This window comes from Emys orbicularis, chromosome 2 (genome assembly GCF_028017835.1).
Source record: "Emys orbicularis isolate rEmyOrb1 chromosome 2, rEmyOrb1.hap1, whole genome shotgun sequence".
Lineage (NCBI taxonomy): Eukaryota > Metazoa > Chordata > Testudines > Emydidae > Emys > Emys orbicularis.
The window spans coordinates 24966461-24992523 of record NC_088684.1 but is presented as its reverse complement, the minus strand read 5'-3'; the positions used below and the strand labels follow the sequence as shown (position 1 = coordinate 24992523).

Here is a 26063-nt window from a genome sequence, read left to right as displayed (position 1 = left end):
CAAACAGCCAATGTAAGTAGTTCAGTGTCTACACAGACACTGTCTCTCCCTAACTACACCAACATAAGCCTTACGCCTCTCGTGGAGGTGGAGTTATGTCGTCGGTGTAGTAGGGCACTTACATCAGCTGGGGCAAGGCTGTAGTGTAGACACGGACATAATTAGGTTGACGTAAGGCAGCTTTTATCGATCTAAGTCTGTAGTGTAGACCAGGACTTAGCCTCTTAACTGTTAGCATTCCACTAAACCAGCTTGTAGTAGAAAGAGAGCCTGAAACATGAGGCCTGAAGAGATCTGGACAAAAGTAGGAATCAAGTCTTGCTGATATAAAGCAAAGTTAGCAAAAGTCAGGTTGTGAGCAGAAGTCAGGCCCTGTTACAAAACATGCCTGCTTGCAAGTTCACAGAATGGGGCAAGAACAGGGCTAGCATTGCAAAAAAAATACACATTCCTAAGAAGTACTAGGCACAGGACACTCATGCAAACACATTCCAGAAGGGTGGTACCAGAACACCCTGATACAGGGTTATGGTGTAAACACACTCCCCGAAGATGATACGAGGACACACTGACCCCCTTTTAAAGATAAGGTTAGAATACAGGGTGATGACTAAAGATGTTTTGATCAAACCATCATGTACAGCTTGGGTACCACTGATTTATTCTGACATCTATCATAACACAGGCCATAGAACCTTGCCTAGAAGGGATTAAATAGGGATGACTAAAGCTTTGTCTACACAGTTTTGCACTGATTTAACTAAATTGGTAGAAGAAGCAATTAAGTTAAATCAGCGCAACCCTTGGGTGGATACAGTTATTCCAGTACAAAGATGGCATACCAATATAATTATAAACAATCTATGTTATTTTTTCCTCTGATTTTAGTTAAATTGGTACAAACGTTTTGTATAAACCAGTGATTCTCAATCTTCTTGGGCTCAGGACCCATTTGTAAATGCGGCGGGAATGGTTTGAGCATTGGCCTGCTAAACCCAGGGTTGTGAGTTCAATCCTTGAGGGGGCCCCTTAGGGATCTGGGGCAAAATCAGTACTTGGTCTTGCTAGTGAAGGCAGGGACTGGATTCGATGACCTTTCGGGGTCCCTTCCAGTTCAATTAGATAGGTATATCTCCATATATATGTAAACCTTGATGGCCTGTCACAAGCCAGTAAATAGCTTTAGTACAAAAAACTCGCTTACTATATATTTCTTACCCACGATATATAATTTATATATTAATATAATAGGTACGTACACATGCATAATATAGTGACTGCACTGGTTCCACGGGGTTGGATAGGCTCGGCTCCCCACTCCAGGTGTTGCCATCTCCAGGGTTGGAATGCCACTCAGGTTTGGGCTGGTCCAGCCAAATTTGTGAGAGTGGTGCTGTGGCCTGGCCCATCGGGGTTACCCATACAAGTTTGGCCCAGTTGGTCCTCTCATCTTGAAACGGGGCACTTGGGCCAAACGTGAGTGGGGCTGTGACCCCGTGTACCACGTCACAAGTCTCAAATCAGGAAGTCAAGCCCAGCCAGCCCTGCAGAACCAGTGCCACAAAAGCCACTGCTGCGGGTCAAATGTGGGGAAGGCTGTGCAACCCCTCCCCCACTCCAGGACCCAGCCTTCTTTCCCTCCCCCTAGGGCCTCCCCTGTGCCCCTTTGACACATTCTGGCAACCCAATTTTGGGTGGCGACCCACAAGTTGAAAAACCCTGGTGTAGATAAGCCCTAAATCTTAAAATTGTTCCCCAGATGATATGACATCTTTTAGCCTTCTAGTAACATTCATTTGAAAACAATGAGAAAGATTAAAACACCTGAAGCATTGAAGGTGAACCTCTGAGTTCATCACATTTGCCTAACAAAAAGTACATTTAAAAAACATTTGATATCATGGCAAAGTAAAACAAAGAAATGTTAATTCAAAAATCAGTAATGAAATTTCTCTAGCACAGAAATAGAAGGAAACAGACCAAAGACTGAGGATTATATTTTACTTTATAGTCAAACTATTAGAGTAGTGGCCCAAGCTAGACAAATTCTCTTGAATTTTTCAGGAAATAATTCAGTATACAAAAGGAACTGACAAAGGAAACCATGATTTAGTTAATGGCTAACTCTTTCTTACTAAGATTGATGTTACTATAAGAAAATCATCAGTTGAAATCTGCCAGTGAACAAAAAACAACTTACTATCACAGTAACATAAGGCAGCTCATTTACAGAATTTCAAACAAGTTACTTACTGCTTTGACTCATGGTGACAAACCTCCAGTGTTGGATCATTATAAATAAAAGCTGCTTCCAGATCATTGACTCTTACTCTGTATATCCTGCATTGTTTACTGTTCAGTTTGATTCTATTCAGGTTTGCAACCGTGGGACATATAGTCAGTTCCACATAACCCTATAAATATGTAAACCAATATCATTTAATTATACAGTCATATTCAAAAACACAATATAAAAATATTCCTTTCTATTCATTCATTCTATTCATATTTTTAAAAGGGACACCATAGTCAAACAATAGATCCAAATGCCAATTTTTTGTTTAAAAAAAAAAAAAGAACAAAGTTTCATAAAAGTTAAAAATGGGTTCTCTCTCATAATTTTTGAAAGGTGAATATTCTCAGCTGTAAAACTAAGGAAGTTGGCAGTATGATTCAGGAGTAGGTGTATTACTGGAGATCATTTAACTTATTTTTAATGGACTAGAATTCAGCTTGATGGTGTCCCTTTTAATTCAAACTGAAATGATTGTACCTAACTCATAATAAAACTGGATTCTATAACCTAAAGACTTGACAATCCTGCAAGGTGATCCACACAGGCAAATTTGTGAACTCATTCAGAGCTCCATTAACTTCAACAGTGTTCCTCATGGCTGTCAGGATCTGGCCATTAGTCCATATGGATTCAGGATCAGGGCCTAAATCTCTACTACTTTAACCCTTTAATAAACAGTGGCATTAGCTGAAATTGTGATTGTTTATTTTTAGAGGTATAAAAGCCAATTTTAACCAGAGTGGATAGAAATGATTTTGGGGGGGAGGAGAAGGGCAGATTTTTTTTACGTAAATCGGATTTTTTTTATTTTGTTATTTAAACTATAATTTTAAATAAGCCTGTGTAAAATGAAATATGAATTTACCACAAAATATGTTAAGGCATAATCTTATTATAATCTCTTATAACATTTTAAGGTAACATTTTTATTTGGCATGTATAGTCCAAATGAAATTAAAAAGACTTGAATCTAATTCCAAATAAATTCAGGCACAAATTACGGTCCATCTTGTATCTGTATATCTGAAATTCATATTAAACCACAGTTCTGTTTGGCCTCGTTCTCTTCGGCGAAAGAGTCCTGTAACAGGCTCCTGGTCAGAACACAGATAGCGCAAAGAAGTTACAGAGCATATGCAGCTTTTGTGCAGTTATATTTCCTCAAAAATACAGAAAAAAATCTTGGTTTTGGACATGGCCTTTAATATTTTTGTAAATAATATACTTACTACAACAGACTTTCTCTGAAAATTTATGTTGTTGATGCAGACTACCTGTTGGGTTGTGCTGGAAAAAACAAAAGCATTTAAAATAAGGATACAGACAAATAACATGTCAATGTCATTTCTCATGTTTCTTTAACCTAATAAAAAGAAAATCTTAGTTGAACAATCTTTATATCATATGTGTGTCTATATACACAGATACTGTATACATATTATACTCAGTGTGTAAATATATATACATAAACATAAGGAGAGAATTCATGACTGTGTGATGTGGTATGAAGGTCTTATCTGCATGAATGGCCACATACAAGCAATGAAATGGGAATTGTGCAGGGCATCCCAAAGGTGTCACTAAAACCATCAAAGTATCACACCATCATATAGGCTGTACACACATATGCTACAAGGAAAAATAGAGTTTGAACTGTTTTGAACAGCTTTAAAATATTACACTGGAATTATTTTTGAATCTTTTTGTCTGTTACCCCAAATACAATAGCGCAAGGCTCAGAGGAAGTTATGAAAGCGCTAACAATTACCTAAATAGCTTTTCAATACGTGAAATGTCAATTATTAGAGTACAATATCACCAACTATATAAAAACTGACTGAGTTCTGTCCCTGCCAGGCTGCAAGAGAATAGGACTGGCTATTGCCTGCTATGGACCTCAAAGAGGTGTAATTGCTGGGGAAGAAGGGGGTTGAATGGATAGAGGGCATAAGGAGTAAACATTTCTCTGGTAAGTTGACTCTCTCATCATATATACACATCCTATACATGAAAGAGGAAGACAGCCAGCTGTCTTTTGGGAAACAGCACTTGCTTCAAGCATTGGAAGGTCCTGAGAAATAAACATTTAAAGCAATGGCATACCTCCAGAAACTTTGTGCAGGCAGATCTTTGCACATCTGCAAAGATCATGCGGGAATGAGGCCTGAAATAATTTTTACCACTTTTTCCTTTGGTTCGTACTACAGAGCACATACAGCTATAGAACAATTAACAGAATTCTATTCTGGTTCATGCATCATAAGTAGCATTGTTAAGTAAGTTCCAGCTGAAAAAGCTTTATACATGAGTTGGAAAGCACACATCTTTCCTTCCAGATATCATGCTGAGTCTGAAGAGTAGGTAGATAGAAAAAAATATTTTACATGAAAATTGTGAACATTTGATATGGAATCACTGGAACATGGAAACCCACAATTCATCTTTAAAGAGTAAGATTTCAGAGTATAACTGAATGTTCAGCAATAATTTTAAAGCATCCCTAAATTACCCCTGTACAGTTTCAGCTGACTTTACTTAAAAGCCAACCTTAACGGTCAACTTTTGGTCAGCGTACAGCCTACACGATAAAGCTTTCAGATTACACAATAAAGAGAACGAACACTAATCTCAAGCACATAAAAGAAATATAAAAATTAATACTTATAATTTATAAGGTCTTGGGCTCTCAAATCCCTTGTCTCCCTTCTTCCTATTCATCCTGCACAGCAGCACTGAACTGTTGAGAGTCAAATATGCATCAACATCGTCCTCATTAGCGGTCTTTGGATGGGGGTTTGATTTTTCCCCTTGTCAAGTTCCCTTTCATTACTGTTCTCTCATCAGTGGATCTAAGACACCCAAGATTCAGCCAGAGAAGCTGCACAGTTATAAAGTCAACAATATATAGTCTTCTTGTATATATGTATGTGTGTGTGACACACAATTCCCTTCCACAGAAGGTACAAGGAGGGGACAAATCTCCTGCCTCCTTCACACCATCTGAGCTGCAAAATGCGGAGGGGAAATAGGTGTTGCGGGCCTGCTGCTCAACACGTGATGGACTCTACTGGGGGAGTTCTGGGAACTACTGATGGTGATGACTGGGGTGAGGGGTTCATGCTCCTGCTGGGTCAGCAGGGGCTGCTGCTAATAGGTAGGTGGGAGGGGGCTGCTAAGGCGTTTGCTATTTTTAGGCGGGAGCGAGGCTGCCGCTCTTGGGGGTAGGGGAGTCGGCGGGCGTTGCTTGGCGGCGTCGGCTGCTGCCAGAAGGGGATGGGGCAGGTCGGGGGCTGCTCTGCGGCTCCTGCCGGGTGGGGTGCCGTGGGGGCACGGCTCGGCTGCAGCCCTGGGCGAGCAGGAGCTGCTCCTGACTTGGTAGCGCTGGGGTTATAGCTCCTACGCGCGTGGAAGCTGCTCCGGTTCCTGGCTGCCGCCGCTCCCGAAGCACGGGCTGGGCTGGCGGCCGCTGCCCTCCGGCAGCGTGTCTCGGAGGCAGTAGGGGCGGCTGGGCGCTAACCCGCGCACACAGCAGCTCGGGACCCTCAATGTAACTCCGTCCCAGGGCTCAGCAGGGCGGGCGAGGCGCTGCCAGGGCCCGTCCAGCGTCCACCGGCTCCACACCGCCAGTAAGCCCGGCAGCAGCTATGGCCGCCATTTTGTTGGTAACCTTTGACCTTCCGGCAGTTGAAAGGTCAAGTCCGGCTTTAAGGCTTTTAAAAATCCCTCTTTTTCATTGCCCCCTGTGCCGCGCGGCTTGGAGGAATCTGAGCGAGACAGAGAAAAGGAGGGCGGTTGGGAATCAAAATTATAGAGATGAGCTTTTCGGCCGGAATGCGCATGCGCATCTCGCCCGTGGCAACGCAAAGCGGCTCGGCTGTGAGCAGATTCGGGGAGGCGCGTGCGCAGTGTTTGTGCCCCGCGCTCCTGGAGGTGGCTTGGTAAGGGATGGAGGCAGGGAAACAGGGATGTGCTGTGTAGGGACAGACTGTGAGCCCCCACTCTGCCTCCTGCCCCTTTCCTCCCACGCGCGTCTCACACCATTTCCTGCCCAGTTCCTTATCCACCGAGCACTGGGCAGCTTGGCTGTGCCCCACTGGAGAGGGTGGAAATCTGTGTTAGGCCTCATTTCCACCGTCCAAGTAAGGTGGGTGACTTATTCAGCAAAAACGTTTTCAGTGGGGAAGAACTATTTTGTGACTCTTTTTACTAAATGTGGGTTTGTTTCGGGGTGGGTTGTGGTTGGTTTTTTGGTTTGTTTTGTTTTTTGCAAAAAGTGTTGGCTTTGCGTTGCGGGGAAGACTTAAAAATGAACACCTGAAAAACGAAATATTTGGACTTACTGCCGCACTGCCTCGTGGGAGTTGTAGTTCTGACCTTTCACGTCCTGTTTTCTCTGGGCTGGTTGGCTGACCTGCATCTTCCATGGTGTGCAGCCCTCCTTCTCCAAGAGAGGAGGCTGCTGTTGTATCATGAAAGATGTAGTCTGACCAGGCGCCTGGCCTATAGCAAATGGGAGAATGAGGCACCAAACTGAAATGTTTTAGATTTTAGCTGAAATATTTGTTCTTGTATTTCTGCTAAATTATCAATATTCCATTGAAGATTTGGATGGAAACAATTTTGTTTGTTGCAGTTTTCCACTGGGGAAGGGGGTAGGCTCCATTTGTTTTGACCAGCTCTAATGGTAAGATGTGATAAAATTGCAGTAGTGGTCAACTCTCCACAGGGAGCCTGATGGGAACTAAGCCTGTAGTGAAACTTGGCTCCTAATACATTTTTGGACAAACACTAACCTTAATTCCCAGAGCTGGCTTCGGCTGTATAGTTTGTGTAAAATCTCATGATCAATAGTTAGTAAAAGGTATTGTTAATTCCTTGTGGTATCTGCAGCTTTTTCCTCTTCATCATGGACATTTAAGTCAAGGCTGTAAAACAATTTCATTCCCTTCTGATCCTGTCTAATGACAATGGCTGCTTCTCCCATCCTCTTAATGTCAGACTCTCCCAATGCTGTGTTTTATATGCATAACTTAGTGACGGACCCTCCTCCTCTCCTCACTCCCATCTCCACTCAGAAAGGCACTCAGAGCCTGACATTCAACTAGTGTGAGGAACCTATTATTTCTAGGACAACTAACTTGTGTATTTATTCACTTTCAGTCTGTAACTTTGAAACTATCATTTTGATATGCTCAAAAACGTCTAAACTAACTCATCTTCCATAGGGAGTTTAGCCTGCACAAAGAATGGAGTGTCTGGTTTGTGCATTTTTCTGTGCTGATTGCATTATATGGAACTATCCCACTACAATGAATGGGACAAGTTTTACTTAAGAGAATTAAATTCATGAAACTGCCTGTCATGATAGCATGTACATCAAATAGTCAGAGTTGTCAAATTAGGGTGCCTAGTTTGGCAACTAAATCCATATCTGAGCATGATATGACTGCCAAACCTTGTTTGTAAGAAACAAATTCCTACCACTGTATTTAATGCCATTTTAATCTCAGGTTATAGGTATATGCATGTGCAGTCATGTCACAAAGATTGCTTGTTAGCCTCTGGCTGTGTTACATGGATAAACTACAGCATATATTGTATTATAGTATCTTAGCAACAGTTCATGGAAGTATTATATTGTGCAATATTCAGTTACAACTCCTTTATTTACAAGTGCTAATCTTTTAAAATGTTCACAATTCCTTACAATTCATAAAATGTACAAATCTCACTTGGGTAGCTGTCTTTCTTTATTCTTGCTCCACCTTAAAATACATGGAAGCAATTAATTTTAGAAACATAGTTGACTATTTTTTACAGCCAACCTACTAATAGAATTCTACCGTATAACATTTGAGTAATTTTTAAACTAAGCCTATACTATAGCAAAAAAGAGTGGATCAAGTGATCACAGCAGAATGAGATACAAATGCAATAGACAAGGAAGGGAATGGCTTTTGCGTATGTATTTTTGCTATCATATGCTGCCCTCATAACTGAGTGGGTGTGGGGAACTTAGTCTAAAAAGTACTTAAGAGGATAACTCAAGGAGGGAGGCTATATAATAGCAATCACTGGAAGTGTTCAAGGAAAGATAAGACAAACTGATGAGTAGTCAATGGAAAGCTGATTTTCCTGCAGTCATAGCAATAGTTAACTTTTGAGAATGGTGGATTAATCACCAAAATCTAGTTTACATATTTGATTCAAATAAAACCCCACACGTGAATAATGACTGTTGAATATGAGGGCTGAGACAGACTAGGTAAGTTGCTATAGGAAGCTGTACAAACATCTACATGTATAATATACAGCTCACTCTTATCTCTAAATTTGAAAAAAAGAAATACATGTATTGTGGATTTCATTCAAGCCCCTGCTGCATGGCCCCAGTCTTCATCTACTCATGTAATAGTACATATAGTCCTTGAGGTGCAGTAGTGAGCAGTGTAGTGTGTGGTCTATTTGTGAACACGTGAAATTCTCTCCATGATATTAAGTATTATGCTACTGGACAAAGCTGCTGTACTAAATTACAAAAGGAGTTCATTAAAAGCATGTCCCCCTTATTTTTTTCCTAGAAGTGACACTAAAAGTTTCTTCACACTTTAGTTATGTTCCCAGTAAGCTCTTTGTCTGTTTCCATGAGTTTAGGATGAAAGCTGTTGCATCTAAGGCAGGGGAGGCCAACCTGAGCCTGAGAAGGAGCCAAAATTTACCAATGTAAATTGCCAAAGAGCCACAGCAATGTCAGCAGCCCCACTGATCAGTGCCTCTCCCCTCCCTCCCCACACCTCCCGATCAGCTGTTTTGTGGTGTGCAGGAGGCTCTGGGAGGGAGGAGCGAGGGCACAGCAGGCTCGGGGGTGGGAAGGGGCAGAGCCAGGGGTTGAGCAGTGAGCACCCCCCGGCACATTGGAAAGTTGGTACCTGTAGCTCCAGCCCCGGAGTCTGTGTCTATACAAGGAGCTGCATATTAACTTCTTAAGAGCCGCACGTGGCTCCGGAGCCACACATTGGCCAGCCCTGATCTAAGGTGTTATTGAAATCTTTATTCTACCATCTCTTCAACTTCCTCTTTCCAAATCAAGGATTGTTTTGACACCGAAAGACAGCTTGTTTCCTGTTTGGCAGTCTGCTAAAACTGATGAGCAAGTACATTATAGTCTTATTAAAAAGTCAGCTGACAATGAATATTATACATTCATTAAAGAGTGTTTAGACAAATCTGATTGATCAGTTCTCTTAGTAACTTCCTACTGCTTTCCAGTAGATCACATTACCAAGTAAATAGCACTGTAAATTTACATGGTGCTTTACAGAGTAAGACATTATTTAGAATCCACAGGATGAGTAATCTTGTATTAAGCAATTAAAAGTGTTGACCCTTAACATGCTGAGTAATCCTGTTTTATATTTTTGTGTTGAAGGTCTCGTGTGGGAGAATGGAGCTGCTGAGAGGAAGGAGCAAAAGTTGGGACTCCTGGGCCACACACTGCTCAGCCCCTGATGGGAAGAAAAAACAAAAAAAGCCCACACTCCTGCTTCACTAGCCTAACAATTAGGGTATATAGTTCCTGAAACAGAGCCCCCAAATTCTGCCCTGAAGACCCAGTTTGTGGAGAGTGTGAGATTTATTGTTCACTAAGGTCTTTTGGCATCCATATTATGTTGGGGATATTCTAGCAAAATGGAAAGACTGTCCTTCAATTTAAAAAAAACAAAAAAACAAGCTATCTGACAACAGCAAGGTGGCGGTGCTGGAGTTTCAGCTCTTACATTAGAATTCGAAGGCTAAGTATACCCTATTTTAAGGGTTAAACCAGGTTATTTTATAACATGTTTGTTCCTCTTTTGCCCTCCTTCCCCACTCATTGGCACATTAACCATCAGGTGGTCTTCCACATGTATATGTAATGCCTTATGTGCATTCAAATTTTAAATTGCAAGTTACCTAAAGTATTACAATAATATTTCCATTTAACACTGAGATTTGCAAAGCTGTCAAATAGCAAACTGGGGTGCACAGGGTTACTAATAAATGACAAATGGAAATCCAGTTATAAAAAGCCTTTACAAAATTTAATCTGGCAACATTACAAAGAGTATGTGCTTCACAGCTCTACATTTTAAAAATATTTACATTTGGGTGGAAATGTTGCAGAAACTTTTTTTTAGGGTTCTCATATTCTAGATATGCAGTATACTACTACAAACAGTTTAATTTACCACTTTTAAAAATGTAAGCCTTCTGGTATATTAATTTTAGGTTGACAATATTCCAGTGGTGAAGGGCAGGTTACAGAAAAAGTTGCTGAGTCCATAACATGTCTGAGTAATTTGAGGCATCCCCTTAGCATTATGTAACTTAAGGCAATTTTGCCAATACTATTAAATTGTCAAGAACCCAGAACATTAAGTGCCTCATAATTCTGTTTCATGTTATCCACATTCAAAGACACGAACCAGAAGGACCACCTTCCAAAGGCCTGACTTGTAGTCCACAGTGGAAATGAGTAATTCACCTATAAGGCCAAACTTCTCATTTTACACACACAGCTCAAAACACTAATATTACTTGTTGGTAACTAATATGCTCTGACAGTTCAGTTGTTATAGCAAACAAACCAAGCATTCCACTTTGCTTTTGAAATACTATATTCAGTACTGTCACTGGAAGTAGACTGCTTTTACAAGATAAATGGGGGGGGGGGGGGGGGGGAAGGACTGCTGTGTAGAAGCAATAGTTTTCTCTGTAATTTTCTATTGGACTTCACTAACATATCAGCAGACTTAAGAAAAAAGTGTGTGCAAATATTTGCACAAACGAAGGGCAAGTAAAGTAAGGATAGAGTTTATTTTGCTTCTAGAGTTTTAAGACAAACTACAAATTTCAGTTCAATACAAACAAATTTGTAAGTCTTTCTGGTTAAGTGGTGGAAACTAGATTCCAGCAATGTGTGTTTTTAGATTTTGGTAGAGCAATTATTTCCACAAAGATCTAAAATAATAAAGAATTCCACTGTCTTTGGTGTACAGTACTACACTTTTTTTTTTAAGCTGACAGATCTTTCACAACAGTGACATTTCAAATTAGTTGATATTGCTACATAATTACAAATAATTCTGGTATGAACACCACCAGTTGTTATTCCTTGATGTATTCTTGATTCTTAAATAAGGTTGTTTCTTGTTATGAGATGGGTCTTCTAGAGTTATAAACTTTGACACCATTCTGCAAGGAAGAACGAGCATATTTGGTCAGAAGTGCAGCTACTGTTTGCTTCTCTGCACATAAGTCTCTGGAGAGAAAAAAAAAATAGTGGTGAAAACATGCTTCAACTTTAAAAAAAAAAAAAATGGTTATCAGAACAAACTATTTCAGGATTGAGTACAAACTGTTTCAGTAACCGGTTTTCCTAACATAGCAATCAGCCTGGCTAGAGTGTTTGTTAATAAGCTATTGGTGTGCTTCTCCCAAAATGCTTTCAATCTAAAATTCATACCTCGGCATAGCTGCTGCATTTATGTAACTCCCAAAAGCATACTACATGCTTTACAAAACACAAAGATGGTTCCTACCTTGAATAGCTTACAATCTAAAAAGGCAAAAGCCTAATTCTGTTCTCCATTACACCAGTATAGCTGTTTACACTCCAGAGCCCATGCCATCATAGCTATATCAGCATAGCCCCATAGTATAAACTCAGACTACATGGGGGTTTTCTGTCAATACAGATACACCACCTTCCTGAATTATGTTAGCTATGTCAACAAAAAACACTCTTCCGTTGACATAGCTGTATCTATACTGGGAATTGGCATGGCTATGTTGGTCAGGGGTGTAGGTTTTTTCCACACCCCTGATGGACATAGCTGTACTGATAAGTTTAGACCAAGCCTGAGTCAATGGAGCTACTTAAATTTTACTCTGAACAGCAGAATTTGGCTCAAAGCTCTGAGGCAAAGACCATGTCAAACCAAGCGTGTCTGCTTGTACATTGCTTAGCCCAACAAGGCCCAAAACTTGACTGGATCATGTGAGTGTTATGTCAGTTTTGAACAAAGGAAAGGATGAAACATGAGAAGTACTACTGGAGTATGGTTCTGGAATTAAGTCTGATTTTACTGTCTTTTAAAAAAACTAATTTGGGAGATATGATGTATAAAGGAAAGTTGATGTTTTTTAGCCTTTTCTCTAAAGTCATAAATATTTGCTGATAATCTTCTTTCAATTTCCCCTCATTTTAAATATTTCCTGACTATGCTCTTCTGATCCCTTCATCTTCCACTAGCCTGGCTGTCCTTTCTTCAGAGTGTGGTTCAACACCCACTGTGAATTCACTCTCTTAATAATCTGCAAGAGAAAAGTTGAGTTACATAACTTCCAGTTAAGATTTTGATTTCAAGACAGCTCATGTGTATGGGTCACAAAGTGTTACTAAAGGGAGAAAAAGGTCTACTGGAAGACAGGAACTTTTTGCTTTTTATCCTTTGACTTCAGTGGGGGTAGAATTGTCCAAAGTCAATACAAACCTTCCATTTAGTTCAATGGGGCCCAGGATTTCACCCTCAATATTCACATTCACGAAGTACAGATAATACTTCTGAATGACTATACCGTAAGTATATTTTACTCATGTAGAATTTGCGAGAAAAATCTAGCAGTTTAAGGTTTTATCAGCTATAGTTGTCCATGATGCAACCAAGTATATACTACAAGTACTATGCAAGTCTTTATGTACTTACTGTACTTTAAAACAGTATTATGCTTAGTAGTGAACTACTTACTGAATATATGGGGCAATATCTGCTTCTGTCCACTTTTCCCGAATGGTAAATAGCCTGTTGAACCTTTCCTGGTTATCCTCAGGCAACTCTTCTACTTTTAGCAAGAAGATAGTCTCTGGTCTTGAGTGTCTATCCAACAGAGCCAAACCCTATAGGGACAACAATAGGATGACACAAATTTTAACACAGAAAACATGATCAAACCTCCCATCTCTTGGCATATCAGTTTGTGTTACTATTGCCATTTATCTCAGTATTTTTAACCCCTAAACTGTACAAGGAGTAGCAATACTAAAAGCAAAATGGAAGCCTTCACAATGGGGCCATCATGAAGGAGGTAGTTCTCACACCCCTTAAGGGAGAGGAGCGTGTAAAAATACACGACTTGATATCCCACTACCACCTTCAACAAAATTTATATTGGTTGCAGCATGCTAGAATCATTAAAGGCTGTTCTACAGTATGTTGGACTTCTAGTTCTGTCTATATTGATAGTAATAGACTCTAGATTTGAAATTTTTCCTCTATAGCTATGTGTATCAGATTCAGGGAGACAGCTAGAAGAGCACTCTCATGCTCCTACACGGCAGAGGTCCTAGGCAGTTTCACTTTACAGTGAAACACCTCATAAGTGCTTTAATACAACACCAAGATGCTTCTCTCAGCTGCTGGCAAATACTGTTGAAATAAAAAATAAGCTGGTTGTTCATGATTCATATACAAGTCCTACACGATGCAGCAGTAAGAACATCCTGCTAATACATGAAACCAAATCCACTAGTTTAGTTTTTACCTTGAGCTGATCCAGCCTTGTCGTCAGCCCTTCAGGGACACTTTGTTGCCATACTTCTTGAAACTCAGCTAGATTGAATTTAACTGCATTTTGCAAGAGCATTTGTGCTGTAGCTGTGCATATTTTATCTGCATTCATTTCAAAATAAACTTCATCTGCAAAGGGGAAAAAAAATTACACTTACAGGTTCTTACCTGCATTGGTATCAGGACATTTCTGTGCCTCAAGTTTCCCCTCTGTTCTGCAGTCTCCCCCTCCTGGCAGGGTAATTTGTGCCTAAGTTTCCCCTCTGGCTGATTGAGAAATTTGATGATGTTTTACCCTCTGGCTAAACTAAAGTCCACTCCCTTCCCAGGTAAACAAGAGTCAGAACAGAAACAAGTACATCCTTAGTCCTCTCCTGGCCCCAGTTTTTAGCCCTGTTGATCAGGACTAACATCAATAGACCTGCACCCTCCTCAGGTGAAACAGTCCTTTTACCCTCCACCCCCATCTCTTTCACTCTTGTTTATGCAAGTCTGATATCAAACAGCTGTTTGCACTCTCTGAGCTAAACAGTTCAGTAGTCCTTTCACTTCCCCAAGGTCCGTATCACCTGGTCTTCTCCCTTGATACAGGGTAGTGAAGAGGGTGAGGTGCACTTTCTCCCATCTCTGAAAGTGCTAGTCCAAAGCCCATAAAAAAAAGAATACGTGCAAACCCTGGGTCTCAAGCTTACCTGCTTCACCTTCTCCCTTCCCAAGCTCCTCCTGCATTCAGGTCCTCTCACAGACTTCCAAGCCACTTCCTTGGGCTCAAACCAACCAACCCCTTCCATGCTCCTTGTCTAGAGATATCCCAACAGTCACTGCTGCTATAGCGCCATTCCCAACGCCCTTAGTGGAGAGCTCCACACCAGGTCTTGCTACTTCCCTGGTCTCAGCTTACGCAAGTAGAGTGCCTTCTATAGCTCTGCCTTTCCCAACACTCATTCCAACCCCACATTATGGTCTGAAAGAAGAAACACTCATGTTGGGCCTGTAGCCCTTTAAGAGCCACTGTGCCCTACTGCACAAGTTAATTCAAATGCCTGGATAACAAAATTCTTTAGAAAAAAAGTTCTTTAATGCTGTGCAACACATTTAAACTCAATCACAGAAATTATGAATTGGAAAGATCTACTAGCTTATCTCAGGCACCTCTCTGCGAATTCATGATTTTTCTCTAATGACACTAGTTTCCCTATCCCACAGTTTAGTAGACCTCACTGTTACGGAAATTTTCCATGATAATCAGCCTAAACATTTCTTAGCTCAGTGTTGGCCTCCCTACTCTCTTACACTTTGTTATTTTAGTTACATAATTTATTAATTATTAACCCTCCTTTCTTAATAAATGCATCTGTGCCATAACTTACCTTCATCAGTATATTTCATTCCATAACTTAAAAGAATATGTTGTATCATTTCTCTGAAAGAAAAAGTTAAACTTTAAAATCTACTTTTATGCATTTCAGATTCATGGCAAAGGAATGCAGTTTGAAAAAAAATGTATTCTATAAAGTTAATTAGCGTACAATCATAAAAAAAACACTACAAATACCTTCCTCCCTCCCACTAACACACTGAAACAGGGACAGGCAAGGCAAGGCAAAAGCAGGAAAGACAATAGGGGATGGGAAGTGCCGTGGTTCAGTCCACTACCCCTGCAACTTCACCTTCCCCTGCCTCCCTAGTACCCACTCCCCATGTGCTTTGAAGAGGTGCAGTGGGAAGGAAGATAGACTCTTGCCTTCCCTCATTTTTCACTGACAAAAAGCATCACAAACAGAGTTTCACAAAGCACTGCAGTTATGTATAACATATTAATAAAAGGTACTTTATGGACTGGTTGCATCAAATTATAGCCTAACTTGTACTACTTTGCAGATTTGGGATAAAAGCAAAATGTCAGTATGGGTTTTTTCCCCCTAAATGAAGTTCAACAAAAATTTATAAAGCCTTAGTCGGTAAGCACAATTCAATAGCCTTGTAATTTGAATGGAATGGCCTGTAAATATTGTAATACTATTCTATTAATATGATCACTGATATTTATTCAAATATAGCATTATACTACCAGAAGTACCAGTGCTTAATACAAAATGATAATGCAGGAGGTACCCACCACACATTTTTGGTTTGCCATGCTTCCTGAATGGTATTCCACCATGGGCAGCCATTTGCCAATTAAGTAATGGGTACAAGCAGCACGTACAATAGAGTGAACAGCACTTTAGCTGTTGTGTCAGTGTATATTTTAACAGTAGTCACTGGAATCAGTGGATACTTATGCCTGCCATGAGACTGGAGTAGGATCTTTTGTAATCCTGACCCATGGTATTTGACAGTGATCAGGGAACAAAGATTAGTCTAACCAGACCTGATGTGTCACACCTTTACTGCATAAAATTACTCAGGGCCATGCTATGCTCCCCTTGAGCACATAAATGGTGGGAGGGGAAAAAAGAGTACAAGAAGCCCTCATTGTGTCCCATGCACAGCAAGGGACACAAGTGCAGCCCACATACTCCCTTTATAAAAGGACTGCTCCTCTATGGGACAAAAGTTTCCTGCCAAACATGAGGATACAGGCCATAGTCCTGTCCCACCTACATACCAGGCAACAAAGCTAGCATTTAGAGTGGGCACGGGGGTAAGTGTATCCCTTTCGTCCCAAGTAGGTTGTAGCAATGAATGTGTTCCAAACTATGAGCCAGTGCAGCTCCACACTGACCTCAGAGCAGGGCTGTACCTTGAAGGTGAAATGGATTTATGTTTTACAGAGTCAAAGAACTTCTAATCTTCAGCACTGTTAGCTGAATATAGTTATATTATAGGACTCCTCTATGGTAAGTGCAAATACTAATGATGATGAATATGGGTAACAGTAAATTGTTTTCTAGTGCTTTAAGCACAAAGAAACAAAAAGATACTTACTCGGGTTCCAGGGGTCCAAGTTCTTGAAGACAGATACTTAAAGGAACCTTGCTAAAAGACCAAGATTCAGAATCTATTAGTTGAGTCACATGATTCAGAAGTTTCATCTCATAATCAAATTCTAGAACCCGCCAATATCCTGCCAAACAGAAGAAATATGTAATAATACTTTGTAATTCTGCTTCTCTGAAAATATCTTTCAGGATTCTCACACTTGAGTCTCAGCTCCCTTTCAAGGCACAAACAGAACACCAAGCTCTTAAAAGGTTATTTAAACAACATTTAACAAGAGGAGAAAAAGGAACAGAATAGTAGAATGGAGCAGAGACCAGTGTGATTAAATTTTTCAAGGAGATCAAAATACTTAGTTACTTTTCTATGTAAATCAACTACTACACAGTTGTTACAGGGATGTTATACCATTGAACAGGGATGTAGTTAATAAGAATTTTTAATATTCTGTGATCCAAAATATTAAAGCATTTGAGAACTACTAACAATAGCGGCAGGTATTCTCAACCCACTATGCATGCCTATCTGCCTGCCTTTCATGCTGTGACTGTTTGGAGTCAAATAAAGCAATTAACTCCTTTGACTCCCACATAAAACATTGGAAGATACTATAGACATTTCAGGAGAAAGCTATACAAAGCACTGCAGAGACCACCACTTTCATACATTCCTCACTAAATTGACCCCATGTGTTATGCTACAAAATAATACATATCCTACCTATAGGGACAAATACCTTCAATTTTACAGGCATTTATAACCTGCAACTGATGCAGTATTTGCTCCTCACTCGCTTGAATCCGATCTAGCAAGTCTTCCATTGTATACTGCAACATGCAAGAAGAAAAAAAGGGTTACCTTCACCCCTTGCTAAAGCTAAATTGAAGTAAGTAAATATTACCTTATATAACTATGATGAAGATAAACATTATTTAGGGTAGGGATGGAAGAACACAGTGGAGGCTTGGGTTTTGCAGAGTTTTGAAGTCTCTTAAATTTACCACACTAGTTCAAATTTGCAAACAATCTTTTCCTGCAATTTAAACTAGTTTCTCCAAAGATCATTCAATTTTTTTAAAAAAATAACATTCTTTCTAATTAAAGGAAGCCTTTGCACCATGTGATATAAGACTACCTCCAGAAGTCAGACTAGCTCAAGTGGGCATCCTATGTAAGGTACCCATTTGCTTTTCATTCCCCCTCTGTGGAGGACAGCCACTTTGAAATTTACAATATTCAAGCAGGTTTAAATTAGGCAAAACAAATTCTGAAATGTGAATGAGTTATCTCAATTATTGTTGTCAGCAAAATAAGTTGCTTCACATCAGTCCAAATAATTGACAAAGATGTTCTACTTGATTCCCCAAAATGCACCTCACCAGATTTGTCTTTGTTATGCCTTTACATTTTTTTAAAAGGCACATCTAATATTTAAGCTAATACTTAAGTTTTTGTTTTAAAAAAAAATTCCTGGCAGGAATGAATTGATTCATCTTAAGTATAGTAATCTGGCAGACTATGAGAAGGCAAAATAGCAAACCACCACTAACTTTGGTGGACACCATCTTTATTTTGGGATAAAAAAATGTTTTCTCTTTTCCTCCATATTTCTCTTCTTTCCTGGTGATTGCTTTTTTCTCTTCCATGCTTCCTTCCTTTTCTATTAGGATGCATGCTGTAGTACCATGAGATCTCACAAACTCAGCAGTGTTGGGACTATGTCAATACTTCAACAGGTGACCTCCAAGCTACACCCAGGCACTTCAGGAAATGTTATTGGCAATTTAGCAGATGAAACAAAACTCTCAGAGTTAGAATAGAATAAATGTCCTGTAAAATGGTGTTTGAGAGCAATGCACTGCTTGATATGCTGTCTTTCAGATGAGATGCAACACCGAAATCCAGACCACTAATGCTCGTTAAGAAGTCTGGGATTTCTATGTAAAAGTAGATATATTAGCTCAAGTGTTTTAAGCAAGTTATATCTTAGGTCATTTATTCTGTCTAAATTTTACTGTAATTTCACTGGCAACAGTATTCTTCACTTTCTGCCTCACACTTGTTTAGTGCTGCTGTACTTGGATACTAAACATCCGCTGTTTTACTTCAGCAGTGAAATATTTAAATGTTGAGTGAAAATATGTAACAAACACTTTAGCAGTGTATGCTGTGTTATGAAAACATGAGTTTCCTATAATCTACTGAATTGCTCATTTTCATGCAGAGGGGGAAAAAAAAAAAACAATCCCTTTTTAGTTGCCCATGCCAAGAGAAATGCAACGAGTAAACAAGGAGCATAGCAAAAATTCATATAATCACTTCTATTGTGGTGGCATCTAGGGGCTCCAGTCAGAATCAGCGCCCATAGCAAGGTGTAGCCTCTCCTCCCAGGGAACTTACAATCTAATTTAAAGTTCCACAGTGTTATCTGTAACAGTTAAGAATCTTATGTTTAAAAAAAAAAAAAAAATCATTTTTATTCCTTTAATATTCTATCTTCCGACCAAAATTCAGAAGATAATTAGACAAAACAGACATGTTAAAAGTATTTTCTTTTAACAGAAGTCTTAGATGTTACCTTTGAGCATTAGTATTTGAAAGGATATTTGCATTATCATGCAAATGTAAGTTAGCTGACTAGTTTTAAAGCTAATAGATCATATGTAAATGTTCAGAAACTGTATTTTACTCCATTTTTACTTAAGATTTCCTCAAGACGTGCCTTATATTTTAGGTCAGATGATTCATACCTCTCATTCTTGATGTCTGAACTGGCTTTTATGAAGGCAGAACTTGCATGTTAATAACAAAATAAAACCCATCACTGGCAGGACAGATCTGTAATTACATTTGCCTTGGGAGTAATCTCAACTATTTCTCCCTCCACTTCCACCATATCACCCTTGCTATTCTACTTCTCTTCCTTCCCATATCATTTTACTTCCCTTTCCTTAGTGGTGAGTGCCTTTTACATAGGGTAAGTGATGAAGTCACATGAAGCACAAGTAACTGGGGAAAGCCACTACACCTGATAGTCACATAACATTTGTGGGATTTAGATAGCCAGTTCCTTAAGACTTCAAAATGGACGTTGCCAGTCACCCCACCCCCCAACTTCTGGCTTCATTTTGCTGACTTAGTGCAGAAGTCTTTCCCCTGCAGGAGGGGGACAGTAATTCTTCTCACCACCCTCTAGTCAAATGGTTTTCAAACTTTTTTAGTTGAAGAAAATTGTTGATGCCCATGACCCAGTGGAGCTGGGAATGAAGGGTTCAGGGTGTGGGAGGGGGCTCTGGGCTGGGCTGTGGGAGGGGGGTCAGGACTCTGGGCTGGGGGTGCAGGCTCTGGGGTGGGGCCAGGGATGAGGGCTTTGCAGGAGGGGGCTCTGGGTTGGGGGGGGGCCCTCAGGGCTGGGGTAGGGGATTGAGGTGCACAGGTGGGGCACGGGCTTACCTGTGGCAGCTCCCGGTCAGCAGCGCAGCAGGGGAGCTAAGGCAGGCTTCCTGCCTATCCTGGCACTGTGGACCGCGCTGCGCCCCGGAAGTGGCCAGCAGCAGGTCCGGCTCCTAGGCAGAAACGCGTAAGCTGCTCCACGAGGCTCTCGCCCGCAGGCACACCCCTCCCCCCCAGCTCTCATTGGCCGGGAAACGGAGTGCAGAGCCAGTGCTCGGGGCGGGTGCAGCGTGTGGAGCCCCGTGGCCCCCCTGCCTAGGAGCCGGACCTGCTGCTGGCCGCTTCTGGGGCCCAGCGCGGTGTCAGAACAGGTAGGAACTAGCCTGCCTTAGCCGGGCAGCACCACCAACGGGACTTTTAACGGCCTAGTCAGCAGTGCTGACCAGAGCCGCCGCGACCCAGTGCCTTACATTCCGCAACCCAGTACTGGGTCGCGACCCGCAGTTTGAAAACCACGCTCTAGTCTACACAAAAAAGGAAGACTCCGTCTCTTCTCACTACCTTTCTTTTTCTTCTGTGTACCATCAGGCAAACAGCCTACTGACTGCAGCCAGTAACACTGCTAGCAATTCCCGACTAGGCTAGCATGCCAGGCTGTCTCAAGCAGGGAGAAAAAGCAGCTCAGAGCAGGACTGTGTACAAGTGCACAGTTCTGCATAATTAAGTAAAACTGGGAGCAAAGGTATTTTTTCTAGTTAAGAATGTAGCTTTACTAGGCTTTTAGATCATTACCAATTACAAAGGAAAAGTAAAAACAAGGAAGTGATTTACTTAACAGGCTTACCTTTGAGTCAGTCAGAGCTTTCTCTCTCTCACTGTCTGGCCCTTCATAAGGATTTTCCATTAGAAGTTTCTTTAGTTTCTTTAGTTTAGGTCGACATTTCCTTAATTCCCAGTAATTATTGGAGAAACCAGCAATCTACAAAAAGAAATTAAATGTTCGGTGACTCATTTAATTTAACACTGTCAGCCAAAGTAACCTGCAAAGAATAATTAGCAATGAATTTTACAGAGGTCACGTAAAAAAAAATAAAATCAAGATTTTTATTAAGAGATTGTTTCTCTTTTCTAAAGAAGAGTAGGCAGAAATATTCTCTGCACTGAAGTCCATTATTGGTAATAAGAGTTAGAAGTCTGTAGTTCAGTAATAAAAGCATACCTGCTGTCTACATGACAAAGAAACCAGCTGGTCTCTACATATGGACAATACCTGCTAATGGCCAGATAATTTAAAGTCCTGTCAATTTCACCCCTTCCAACATCTGTTCTTTTCTTCTTAATACCTCAGTCTTGCTGCTCTCCATAAGCCACCTTTTTATTCTCCTTCTCTCATCTTTCCAATTATTTCCCATATTCTTGAACTCCTAGTTAATGGATATTTTACTACACAATGAATAAGGAAGGGAGCTATGACTCATCACTTCATTAAACATGCATCTTGGGAAAGAAGATGTTCGCTACACAGCTATGTAAGCCAGGTACATGCACTAAGTGTGCCCAGAGATCATTGTTAAAAATACTGCACACTTCTTTTCCCCAGGCCCTGAAAAAGAGGTTTACCAGTGACACCATGGCAGGGTTTGGAGCCAAGATATCTATACAGAGACAGGACATGACAGAAGCTGAGTGGGGCAACCAACAGAAGAACTGCCTTCATTCCCTAATCTACCACATAGGGAGAGCCGAAAGCAGAGGTGTAATTGATACAAGGCCTCCAATCTTCTAAACTCACTAGGATCTTCAGAGGAATCTCAGGGTGCGTTGGTACATCTCTGAAGCATACCTTGGGCATCCCCCAAAAGTCCTACTGAGGAGTTCAGATGATAGGAGGCCTTAGTCAATGCTCTGCTGTGAAGAGGCCATCAGACAGGTGTGAGCACAGAATGGGGAAGGCACAGCAGGCTGCAAGCTCATTTAGTGGTACTGCTCTCAGATCCAGCCCTTACCCCTATATGAAAAATCCTGTTAACAGCTGGAGTAACAGAAAAGCTCAATTTTTTTTTTAAATGTATTTTAAAAAGTCAGGATTTTAAAGATGTTCTATCAAATTTGATTTTTAAGTAAAATTTTTTTTTTAATTGTCCTTTTAACTATTGAAGCTAGATTGTCAATTAAAAAACCCAAAACACTACTACTCAAGAAAGCAGCCTAGATACAAAATGCTGTATCCAAATTCTGTTTGGAAATCTTAGACTTTTTTTTTTTGTTTATAGTTTTTGCCTATTAGTTTATTTAAATAAATATTAGTTTATGACCTCAGTTCTCCAGCTCTTTTCACATGCAATGGCAATTACACAAGCAGAATAACTACAACATTTGGGTCTTTTTTCTGTGCTTATTTTTCATTTCTTTTCAAATCTCTCAGAGAAGTAGATATTCCTGGTCATTTAGCGGTAGAAAAATATGCTAACACATGTGAGTTCATAGCCAGAGCTAGTTGCTCACCCTGGACAAACATAGCAGAATGCTCAGACCCTTTGAAAGGGAGTGCTTGCTCCTAAGTGATCATCTCTTTGGACTGATGCATGAGCCTATCCATACTGCTTCCAAAAGAAAGGTAATTTATCTTCTTATTTGTATTATGGTAGCACTTACCGGCCCCAACCCCATTGTGGTTAGCACTATGCACACATAACAAAAAGAAAGTACCTCCCACAAAAAGAGTTTGCAATCTAAGCAATATAACTATACACTACAACATGTTTGGGAGAGTCTTAGGAAAGATCCCAACCAAAAAAACCCCAAAAGTGATTTGACAGAAAGTTATCTTGGTGCATGTGACTTAAATAATTACAGAACATAGCAAGACTGAAGGAGGAGGAATATTACTTTCTTGTTAATCTACTTTGTTTTGAATGGACTTTTTCCTACCAGCAGAACTGCGGACTTTGTGGAATAAATGATGTTCTGATTGTTCTAGGACTGGAGAAGGAGGGTGACTCCTCCTTAGTGATGTCATTATACCCACTGCACAAAATTAAGAGCAAATGATAATATTTTCCTAACCATTTTTAGGAAAATTTGATTTATTACATTTGCTTCAAAGGGGCAGAAACAATGAATTCTTTAAACTCATAATTCTAAAATCCTCCACCCCACAGAATCTTTTCAGATGCAACAGTTAGGATAGAAGAGTCATCTTTCAAGATTTTTTGTTAGACTATGGAACTAAGAAAGTGCAGCACAATCTGCCTTTCAGAGTAGGCAGGCACTCTACTAATGTAAAAGTGTCAATTTGCTCTTTGTGTCTTATATTTAAGGCAGCTCACTTGAGTGAAGGAGAAAATATCTATTCTTTCAAGTTACTAAGCACCATGAGTACTTACTGCACCACCAAAAATAGACTTTATGCTTGGATCTGTTAAACAGATGATAACTGAAGCCATGATAGATAAGTTTTATGTTAATACACTCATGCTGATCATTTGCAATTGTAAGACACTATAATAACATCCACCTTAGATGTAACACTAATGTGAAAAACAGATGATAAGGAAACAAAAGACTATACCTGGGTGTGAATGATATTACATGATGCTTGATCTGCAAGCAGCTGTTCTGGAGTTTTACAGCCAGGGATAAACAGCAACATATTTGAAGTATCTGCTATTTTCATATCATAAGTTTTATCTTTACTGCACAGCACAGCTTGTTCATCTTTTTCACCACGGATCACTAGGCTGAAAAAAAAAGTTCGTTTTTAAATGCAAAAATAGCAAAGGAATACTCATCTTTATTTACAGATGACATAACATTTCAAATACATTAAAAAGTATTGCTAACCAGGTGGCAAGTTGCAGTTATTATGACTACTGCTACCAATTGGAATATCAGATCTACAAGATGTGACATACAGTTAGTTTAATCCTATTACTGTTACCCCTTCCTCCTTCCCACACCTCTTGCTCATTTGTTCATTTCACCCACTTTCTTATCTTTTAAATCTTGATCCTGCAAGTTCATATACATGACCAAGGCTACACTGAAGTCCCAATCACTCCCAGCTTAATTCAGGCCACTGGGTAATGGCACAACTACTACTCCTCTAATAAAAACCCAGACCTATTAACAGTGTAACTTTGAATGTTGTTCAGAAAAAAATTCTGCTTACATATGATTTTTAACATTTTTAACTTTTGCCTTAGAACAGCAGTTCTCAGGGGGCCTTGATCAGGTTTCAGGGGGTCCTCCAAGCAGGATCAGCATTAGATTCACTGAGGCCCAGGGCAGAAAGCCAAAGCCCCTTCAGCCAAAGCCTGAGCAGCTTAGCTTCATGGGGCCCCTGGCAAGTGCCCTGTTTGCTACCCCCTAATGCTGGCTTTTATATACAGAAAAACAGGTGTGGTGGTACAGCTGGGCCGTGGAGTTTTTATAGCAAGTTGGGGGGTTCTCAGAAAGAAAAAGGTCGAGAACCCCTGCCTTAAAGGACAACTGTAGTCAAATGAAGGGGTTTTCAAACCTTTTACCAACCACAACCCCCAAGCCACTCACACTTTCTCCCAGAGCTCCATGCTCCAGAGTCCTCTGTGACCCCTAAAATCAGAATACATCCCATTGTTTCAACCAAAAGAAACTACCAAGAACCACAAAAACCAAATGTGGTTCACACGTATGCGCTTCATGAATAGTCCTATTGAGCTCAAAAGAACTATTCACAGGCAGAAATGTTTAGAAGTTGAGAGCCACGTTTTATTTAATTGTGCTATACATGGGAAACAGATATGTTCTAGGTATCCACAAATTGATCATTTCACATTTTAACAAATATATAATTAAAAAAAAAATTAAAAATATAAATTTAAACTCCGCCCAGCCAAGATGGGTTCGGCAAATTGTACAGATCCATTTTAACTGTGATCTGCCCCTTCATCATCCCCCCCGTTGACACGATCGAATGACAAGGTCCCGGCAACCTCCCCATCCCCATCGTTCCTGCCCGCCCGCCAGGGGGCGCTGCAAGCCCGGTCCCCCGTGAGTCCCGCAGTCCCAGGCCGGGCCACTTCCGCACCTGTGCCCCGCCTCCAGCGCGGCGCAAAGGCCCGGCTCCAGCTGCAGCAGGCAGCATTCTCCGGCGCTGGCGCGGGGGCTGAAGCTGAGGCAGTGCACGGGCGGCAGCAGCTCCGCCGGGTTCAGCTTCGCGATATGCAGCGTGGCCTCCACCTCCTCGCGGCTCCGCATCCTGCCCGGCGCCAGGCTCCCCGCTCAAAGGGACGGGCGCGCGGCAAACGGTTCCAAAATGCAAATGATACAATTGCAAATGCGCGCGCGCTAAAACACAGCCCCCTCCACGCGCCGCGCTTGGGCGGGGCCATGAAGAGGGAGAGAGCCCTACGAAGAGTCACGTGACCTCTGGTGCGCGAGAAGGGGGTTGGAGGCGTGCAGCAGGGGCAAGAATGAGCGCGAGCTCTCCCCCTAGCCTATGGTTGGGGGAAGGACAAACGCGCGTGCGCGACTTGGATTCCAGCGATTCTCTGGTTCACGCACTAATACCCCCTGCAGGGCAGGTGCGGGCGGTGGAGTTGAGGTGTGAGGAGTAAAGGGGAAAGAGCTTCCCCCATCCTGCTGCCTCCTCCCTAAGAGGAGGGCTGCCCTATGCTCATCTCCCTGGCTTTCCCCTTTAGCTGCAGGGAGGTTCCCTGCAGAAGCTGGGATTGGGCGACAGGATGGATCACTTGATGATTGCCCGTTCTGTTCATTCCCTCTCGGGCGGGCATTGGCCACTGTCAGAGACAGGATACTGGGCTAGCTGGACCTTTGGTCTG

The 26063-nt window shown here is 41.1% G+C and overlaps 2 protein-coding genes and 1 long non-coding RNA gene across 3 annotated transcripts in view; 1 reads left to right on the top strand and 2 right to left on the bottom strand.

Moving 5' to 3' along the window:
- The window catches only part of TAF2 (TATA-box binding protein associated factor 2), a 92710-nt gene extending 88263 nt beyond the window's left edge, over positions 1–4447 (bottom strand). Inside the window, exons 1-2 of the mRNA XM_065397709.1 lie at positions 4400–4447; positions 2254–2414 (exon numbers count right to left, since the gene is read on the bottom strand). Coding sequence (XP_065253781.1) covers positions 2254–2414; positions 4400–4447 — 209 coding nt within the window. The remainder of the gene's footprint in view (positions 1–2253; positions 2415–4399) is intronic.
- Positions 4448–6174: 1727 nt separating this feature from the next.
- LOC135873988 (uncharacterized) lies at positions 6175–11323 on the top strand. Its single transcript, XR_010561137.1, has 2 exons — positions 6175–6440; positions 9726–11323. It is a non-coding gene; the product is annotated as an uncharacterized LOC135873988 (long non-coding RNA).
- A 91-nt stretch (positions 11324–11414) lies between these two features.
- On the bottom strand, positions 11415–25479 carry DSCC1 (DNA replication and sister chromatid cohesion 1). The gene is made up of 9 exons (XM_065398631.1): positions 25310–25479; positions 23813–23981; positions 21086–21220; positions 17585–17675; positions 16837–16975; positions 15276–15328; positions 13880–14034; positions 13087–13235; positions 11415–11597 (listed from the first exon to the last, which is right to left on the bottom strand). Exons 1-9 carry the CDS (start codon positions 25477–25479, stop codon positions 11489–11491), a joined length of 1170 nt encoding a protein of 389 aa, XP_065254703.1. The 3' UTR covers positions 11415–11488.
- Positions 25480–26063: the final 584 nt, after the last annotated feature.

Bases quoted from the DNA above. Each gene is read 5' to 3' on its own strand.
- DSCC1 (XM_065398631.1), bottom strand. From the start codon at position 25,479: ATGCGGAGCCGCGAGGAGGTGGAGGCCACGCTGCATATCGCGAAGCTG. The intron at 17,676-21,085 runs GTAAGCCTGTTA...TGCATGTTGCAG, and splicing joins AAGCTCTGACTGACTCAAAG to TATACAATGGAAGACTTGCT. The intron at 11,598-13,086 runs GTAAGTAGTTCA...TTTTCTCTCCAG, and splicing joins GATATTGCCCCATATATTCA to AGACTTATGTGCAGAGAAGC.